Genomic DNA, 8796 nt, shown 5'->3' with positions numbered 1-8796 from the left:
ATTAGTAATGTTTTAAATCTAATCCTTGTCTTGAACAAACGTTCATATTATTGTAATTTTCATACGGTCAATTTTTTTCTGAATGTTCAGCTTTAAAGTAGTTAAGGAAGGATATTGCATTGTTTGTTGTGCCTAGAACACACATTAAGTCTTACTGAAATGTACAGAATAAGGGCTGTTTAAAAGGCGTTCAGTAACACGGCATTTTCAATAATCCGGCACCACCAATGTCCCAAATGAAATTGATTAGCAAGTGTCTTGGGTACATGGAATTTTTTTAATCAAGGCAAGTATTTTTGATTCGGGTTTGGATTTTTTTTAGTTTCAGTATCGAGTTATGAAAATGTATGATTTTGACCATCTTTATTAGACGGAAAGTATAAACTGCACGCTGACTGTGGTTACCTTGGAACTTTGACTTTCATGTTAAGTCTATCTTAAACAATATTGATTGATAGGAAATATAGTCAGGATACATAAACAAACATACTAAGAATTTCAAAAAACCACGCATATATTTTTGATAATTTGACATACACACATAACTTTGTTTTTTATTTACATCCAAAATTTACATAAAGGGGTGAAACTTAAAGTACAATACCTGCATGAACTTGTATAAATTAAAATAAAAAACTTATTCAGAACACAATTACACCGATTCCAACCTGCAGACAACTTGTCAACAAGTTAAACAAGTTTCTTGGCCTCAAAGAAACTCTTGAGATGCCTCATTTGCCAGACACCCATTACGAGCAGGATACAAAGCTGCGACAGCGACCACCAAAACACTCTTTGGTTTGTGCTCTCGCTTGTCAATCGGAATCTTTCCTCTCGATACTAAAACAAAATTTTAAACACATCAATGTGATTTTCAATTACTTTGCCTATACAGTAAATATTTCATAACACATTGCATGGCTATGAACTTGAGGATTTATACATGGCAAATATGTTACCTTGAGACGATAGAGCCGCTTTATTGTTCACTTAGAACAATTAACTGAATAATAATAATTTGGAATATTTTGCAACAAATTTAACCTTAATTTCAAAACAGAGAGATGTTAAAGAAAACACAAGTTTATCCGTACAAAATTTCTAAAAGAATCATTTAAAGCAATGTGACAAAAATGTTTCTTAATTTGCAAAGCATTTTCAAACTGAATACATTGAAAATAAAAGAAAACAAATTGAAACATTGAAATGCTTTTGTTTTGAGTAAAACCTGATCATAAACAGGAAAAATTGCCCTTTTAAGTAAACTATAACACAGCAATTTTTGGCAGGAAATGTCAAAACAAAACAATTGAATATTATAGGTTATCTAATCAATAATTTTAATGAACAAAAATAAACCATATAGACCAGCTTTGAAGATAAAATATTTGTTATAGCTTACCCTCTGATAGCTCTGCTCTTTGGTAATTTGATCGACCTGATCCAGCAACTGCCTCACCCTGAGTTGCAGTTCAGTAAGCTTGTCCTTCTGAGCTACAGTTGCATAGTCAATGGCATGTTCACCAACCTGGATGTCTAAGTGTACTCTCTGTAACACATAGCAAACCTAACTGACACTTTGTATCCTACTTTTTTCTGCTTATAATATTCTAGTTTATTTTTTATAAAGTAACTTCTTAGAAAAAAACATGCGTATAAAATGAGAATTTTTCCCTCCCTATTTTTGCTCTAAGCACAGAAAACATACTACTATAACCCAGAATGCCAACCGCATGGTAAAAAGCATTAAGTGTTTTGAGAGAGCTTTGCCTGTCAGAACAAAGCAAGGTAGCGTCACCAGCATGGCAACGCTGGTGGCGTTGCCTACGAATTGACAGGCAAAGCTCTCTCAAAACACTTAATGCTTTTTACCATGCGGTTGGCATTCTGGGTTATAGTAGTATGTTTTTTGTGCTCTAAGTGAGATATGGTAGGGACTAAGATATTGAAAACATATCTAGTCTCAAAGTATCTGAATTATAATAACATTTATCATATCCCTCCAACGAATCTGTAGTATCTGCCTAGCCTTTCCCACCAATAAAAATAATTTTGTTGCAATTAAAGCAATGCGTTGTTTCATATTCCAACGATACCAATTTAAATGTTCTTGCACTTAAACTGTATATACAATGATTTGAGTTTTATTTCAAAATATGTTACAATTATAGGGCCAGATTATTCTAAAATAAACGGTATCAGCATTCTGACACATACTTTCTCCCATAAGTTTGTCAACAACCTTTATCATGTGTAAGCGGGGAGAGTAAATATACGGAAATGGGAATCGTACAATTTTGTTCAGAATTTAAAGGACTATAACATACTAAATTTTTATCAAAATCGTTCGGGCAATTTTTGGAAAAGTCCTATTTTTTCCGTTATTTTATGGGAAAATCCCCATTAAAAATCAAAATTACTAAAAAATGAAAAACTATCAAAATTGTAAGGACCATAACATACTACGTTAAATCAAAACCGGATTTTTTTTTAAATCCTATTTTTTGTCTTTTATGGGGTTTTATGGGAAAATAACATAATTTACAATAACTTTTGAACCGTAATTTTTACAGAAATGGGATTTGTACCATTTTGTTCAGAATTTAAAGGGCTACAACATACTAAATTTTTATCAAAATCGTTCGGGCCATTTTTGAGAAAATCCGATTCTTCCGGTTTTTATGGAAAAATCCCCATCAAAAATAAAAATTTTGAAAAAATGAAAAAAACACCTGGAGATACCATGGATTAGAACCTACATACCAAATTTCATCGAAATCGGACCACAGGTGTAGTCCCTAGCTCTGTACACATCCAGACACACAGACATCACTTCCTAAAACCACTACGAATATATCCACTCACAAACTCTAACTCGAAAATTTTGACGAAAACAATACTTTCTCCGTATACTATGGTATAGGGGGAGAAAGTAAAAAGGATTTTCAATTAAACTAATTATTCAAGATGGGGACGCCACTATGTGCGTAACCCAAATATTAACCCAAATATTAGTGTAGGATGAGTGGCACGATCTTGTAGTCTTGTTAATGACTAAGGCCGACATGTTCCAGTTCCTTAGACACAGCTGTTAATTAATAGGAGCCCATACAGCCAATGGCAACTAAGGGACCTACAGTTTATGTTGGAATCCGAACCACATTTTTGCCTTGGTATTAACGAATTGGTCTAATTATCAGGATAGTACTGCGGATAGTCGTAGTACTCACTAGTGCGGACGTTAATCCACACCAGGGAGTATCACATCCACAGTGCATGCCTATAAATATCCACAATATGTGACCTCCTAGTAGCTGGATTACAGGACGACGCCACCGTCCCAGTCCTGACAAGACTGAGCTCAATCTCTTCAACACTCATGTCTGAGTCTTTTAGTGAAAAAACTGATGATTACCTAAAGAATAGCATTTAAAGCTTTTTATTTGGAAATAGGACAAAGAATGAAGCATACCAATTGTGTGCCTCCGATCCACTTGGTGCTGTTTGAGTACAAACATAAGCCGTGTTCACCAGGAGTATGTGAAGTGAAGGAAATTCTCCCCTCATAACTGTAGACCTGTGAGAATAAAACAATTATTTTACAACAAAAGATCATTACACCCATACAATTTTGCATTGTAGTTCTGAAGGTTTATTCACACAAACAAATTCTATTTTCATCACTCTGTATAAAACATAAAACAAAAAAACAATTAGCTTATTTATCTGCAAGCCTCATCCTTTTATAAAATAAAAACCTAACAGAAATATTTAAACAAGGTTATTAAACAAACATTAGACACCCCTATTGATAAAATTATTTAGGCCCAACTTTTTAACACTAGTAAATTTATTGGCCTTAAATATTTTTACAAAAGTTAAATAAAACCCACAAATCAATTAATAATAAAAAAACTAAATCTTCTGACTGTAAGATGGAGGAAGAGAGGGGGTGATATCGTGTTCGTCAGTGGTGTGTGTTGGTGGCACGATAGCACCAGTGGGTTTCTGTCAGGTTCTATCACAGCTATCACAGATCTGTCTATCACAGATATATTTAGGTTTTTTAATAAATCAAGATTTGAATATATTGTGTGAGTAATCACTAATCAGGCATGTATTTCATGTAGGCCTATTTTATTTTATGTACATAACTATATTTTATTTTCAAACAAAACATTAATTCATACGAGGGTTGCTATTTAAGTTTCTAGCCTATTAAAGGAAACACAATCATATATAAATAAAATCAGTTTTATTGTTTTTCAAAATATTCCCCATTAAGACTTGTACATTTTTTCATGCATATAAACCAGTTTCCAAAGCACTTTTTCCATTCTGAACTTGGTAGCTCCAAAACAAGCAATTTGAATGCTTCGACAGCTTCTTTGGGTGTCAACAATCATTGTCCTCGTAGTTTGTTTTTGATAGTTGGGAATAAAAGTAGTCATTAGGGGCCAAATCAGGGCTGTATGGGAGTGACATTAATTCAACTTTTTGACTAGTCAAAATGCCAATTTTGGAGCCGCCGTGTGGGAGCTGGTGTTTGTTGTCATAAGGGTGAAGGATGATTCGCTCTTCTTTGATTTTTTCAGATTTCTTAAAAAACTTGTGGCAAACAAATGGATGTGTACTACGTTGTATTGATAGTCAAAGGTACTACTCAGAATTTACTATCTTTCGATTCCTCTAATGCCACTGTAGCCACATGCCCAGCAATACCGAAGAAACAGGCAACCATCTATTTCAATGTGCTCTTTTCATGAACTACTTTGGTTGGATTAGGTTCATCTTGAAAGACCCACACAGTGGATTGCTGTTTGCTTTTGGGATCATATGCATATATCCACGATTCATCATCTGTGCAGATGTTGCATACAGCCTTTGAAGCACCTCCTGCAAATCTTTTCTTGAGCATTGCCTTACTGTTACACCAATTGACTCGAGCCTCCTTTTGAGCAATTGTCAGGTTATGATCCATTTAGAACAAATCTTTTTACGCCCAAGTGATCGTGTAATATTTTATTAATACTAGTCATACTAATGCCTCACGGTATGTCACTCGACGACCTTGCATTATCAGTTCCTGCACAGCATCGATGTTTTCTTGCACAAGACCAATTTTGGAAATTGTATGACCTTCACGCTGTTTGTCCTGGAGCGAACATCCACCACGATTAAACTCATTATTAGTACCAGTTTTTCACGGTGCTGAAAGAAGGCGCAAATTCAAAGCATATAAGGCACTAAGTTCATCGGCGCACCCTTGATCCTCGTAATAATCCACGACGAAAGATGTGAAAAATAATTGCACGGTAATGTTCACGTGTTAATTGAATTTTTCACCGTGTAGATAAACTTTTAAAATCACTGTAAAAACACTAATAGTGACAGATTACAATAAGTCATGTTTGAGGTTATGTTCAACAATGCAAGGTTTCCGCCGGAAACATTAGCTGGCGCCTAGCACTAATCAGTGTTGCCAAGGCCAGAAACTTAAATAGCAACCATCGTATGTTAGGACAACCATCCTGAGATTTGAGGCAGGAAGTCATGCATTGAGTAGTTTAATAGCCACACATTCAGATATAATAAAGTTGTACAGTAGGCCTAGCTTTAAGAGTGTTAATCACCCCTCTAAAAAAGGGCAAAACGTGTCTTTTTATTTAGCTGCTTCTGATACGATTTGTCAAGACTGAATAACGTCGGCCGAAACAGCCAAATAATAAACCATGTTTTGACTTAAAGCGTGTGGCTGTTGCGTACTACTAGCCGTTAGCAAAATGTCCAGCTGTTGTTTACGTCTTGTCATTGACAATGACACACTCCAGCCCCTTCTTTCTAGTCATCGATTGGCATGTTTGTATGTAATCAAATTAAATGCCCTTTAATGTAATTGTGATCAAGGTCTAAAAGTATAATCCACCTGAATCACAACATTTTCGAGACCTAGACAATCATGCAAAACACTATTTAAAGAACTAAAATGATTAACTTTACCAATGAAAATTATAATCATAATTACTTGACTAGGAAGAGATGATTTACAATTGCCGATTCACAGGCCTACTGCACTTGAAAATTTTCCACAGTATTTGGGGAAAAAATGTATAGTAAATTTCCATGACAAATCAAAGCTGTTAAACAATAGACAAATTCAAAAATAGGGTATATTACAATGTAATAATAACTCTTTTATAAATGATGTGTTGACTTAATTTTAGTAATTTTATGTGGTCTTTTTAGTCTTAGTCTTAGTTTTGTTTTTATTTTTAGTACCGTACTGTACTTTATGACAATTGGTATGTCAGCTTTGCTGAATTTTTTAATGTAACGTAATGTGAAAATAAAGGATTAATTAGCCTATTGACTATTGAAGGTGGAGGATTAACATGTAACAATGCACCAACAGAATATTTATAAGAATGGGAAATAATGTACGTATGAAGTTTGGGCATATAAAGGCTACAGATAAATGTGATTGGCCATAGTTGTTTTGTTAGGCTGAAACGCTCTGGTTTACTCTCAAAGACAAAAAACATTCTAAATAGGAAGTGCAGTAATTCCAGTGATATAAGATCGCTATGTGTGGCTCGATGTCCAAAGGTAGAGAAGTTTGCCCCTATGCGGAGTCGCGTCTCTAGTACTTTCCGTCTCTAGTAGTCACATATTTACGATGTTTTCAGAATGGCGAGCAAAATGACCCGGCTCTATTTACCTGTCCACACAACCTTCCCCAAGGCCATACCCCCAAAATACAACTACCCTACTGGTGATGAATCAAAGTCTCCCCTCATATCAAACCAACACCTTGATATACCCAGCCAGACAAGTCTCTTGAGACTTAATTTCATGTCTTTGTTTTTTTTTTCATAGGCTAGGCCTAATTAATTTATATTTTAAATATGATGGATAGGATTTATATTTGCCTTACCTCTAATGATTTGAATCAAACTTACCCTAGACAGTATGACTTTTGCATCAGGATCTTTTACTTCAACATGCATTCCGATCCCGGGGCTTGAAGGCATGAACCCTCCACTACGAGGATCATACAGCTCAACTTTGTAGTTAACTAAAAAAGGTTTGTTCAATAGTTTATTGTAGTTCTTTCCAATTACAGTAATTTGAAAATAGATCAATTAAAGTTATGCCCCTAAAATATTCATCTGTAAACTAAACACTTCTTTGTCTGTTATTGCCCCTTTTGGAGCCCCGGGGCTCGGGCCCCCCTGCCAGCCCTCTAGCCGGCCCTGGTATAGGCGTATGTGGTTGTATCGGGAGGAGGCTGAGTAGGACTCATGTCCACAAATCAAACTCCAAATGACCAAGTGTTTAGGACGATAGCTAGATTTCTTCGATAGTCAACAACCTTTTAGTCTTGAAATATCACATCCAACATTGAACGCCCAGAGTTAGCCTACACTAAAAAATACCCCCTCACAGCAAACCTGCAGACTAAGCATATTTCCATTTGCCTGAATTGATTTGAAATTAAATCTATTTAAATAATATTACCGGTAACTAAGGTTTAAATAGTAGGCCTAGCCTATCTAGGTTTGGTGCTATATAAATAAAAATTAAAATCATTATGATATTAAGCTATTATCGAACCGGATAAAAATCTATACATTTCGATATATATCGTTATTCATTCGATAGTATATCATAGGTTCTCTGCGGAAGTGTACCCATAAATAAATTCATAGGCCATATAACATTTTGAACGGTTGGCGTTTTTGGCCTCTGGAGATATCAAAATGAAAAAGAAAATCTGCCCCGGGCCTAGGTCTTACCGTGCCACCATGGTCGGATTTCCCAATAGGCCCTGGCCTATGGGTGCAAGCCCCCAGGGGGCGCATGGCGAAGGAGAAAAAGTTTTTTTTATGTCTACAAATACAAATAAATAGCCATAACTTAACTTAATTTACGGACTCATTTTTAGCGAATTTCCCATATAGGGAATAAGCTATTACCGTAGTACTCATGGTAAGACCTGGACGCGGGACCGATTTTTTTTTCGTTTTGAGGTCCCTAGAGGCCAAAAACACCATCCGTTCAAATTCATATATATATATATATATATTTATATATTTATATATTTATATATTTATATATTTATATATATATATAATATATATGTGTCCGTCAGCACGATAACTCGAGCAAAAATGATCCGATTTTGATGAAATTTGGTACAAACGTGTAAACCTACGTTTATTCGAACGAGTTCGCGATCCAGCATGATCGGACCATGGGAACGGGTGTTTACGGGGGGTTTTATGGGGTAAAAATAGGTTTTTCCCATTTTTGACCCAAAAAACATAAAATTTAGCAATTTATTTCCAAACCATTTTGTAGAGCTTCAAAAAACAAATAATTTAGTATATTGAAGCGTTATTATGCGCCTAATGGTTACGGAGAAAATTCCAAAAAATTGTAAATTTAAAATTCCCATGTTATTCTTATGGAGAATGAGTAAACTGCTGAGTAAGTTTGCTTGTTTATGAACATATTTTGATCAAATTTGGAAAATGTTTTTATTTCTTACTAACTATTAACATTTTACAAAAACAGTTTTACCCTCCCTGATGCAGCAAACCTAAGTACTTGTTAAACTAATTCTATTTAAATCGGGAATAAATGTTATATTTTTAAGTAGACATTTCAGTGTAAATCCAATCAGTCAAATGGAAATTCGCTTAGTCTGCAGGTTTGCTGCGGCGGGGGTATTTAAATAATCTGGCTATTAAAGCATTCTAATTTTTAAGTTTATTGCAAGAAATAATTGTTGGT

The 8796-nt window shown here is 34.9% G+C and overlaps 1 protein-coding gene across 1 annotated transcript in view; it reads right to left on the bottom strand.

Moving 5' to 3' along the window:
- Positions 1-496: 496 nt before the first annotated feature.
- Positions 497-8796, bottom strand: part of LOC128983955 (transmembrane emp24 domain-containing protein eca-like) — a 29986-nt gene continuing 21686 nt past the window's right edge. The window contains exons 3-6 of the mRNA XM_054403232.1: positions 6960-7075; positions 3473-3577; positions 1403-1549; positions 497-840 (exon numbers count right to left, since the gene is read on the bottom strand). Of these exons, the coding sequence (XP_054259207.1) occupies positions 691-840; positions 1403-1549; positions 3473-3577; positions 6960-7075 (518 nt within the window). The 3' untranslated portion in view covers positions 497-690. The remainder of the gene's footprint in view (positions 841-1402; positions 1550-3472; positions 3578-6959; positions 7076-8796) is intronic.

The sequence above is a fragment of the Macrosteles quadrilineatus genome, unplaced genomic scaffold (genome assembly GCF_028750875.1).
Source record: "Macrosteles quadrilineatus isolate MER2022 unplaced genomic scaffold, UCM_ALF_1.0 Scaffold_2__2_contigs__length_208266976, whole genome shotgun sequence".
NCBI lineage: Eukaryota > Metazoa > Arthropoda > Insecta > Hemiptera > Cicadellidae > Macrosteles > Macrosteles quadrilineatus.
This window is presented reverse-complemented; position numbering and strand designations above follow the sequence as displayed.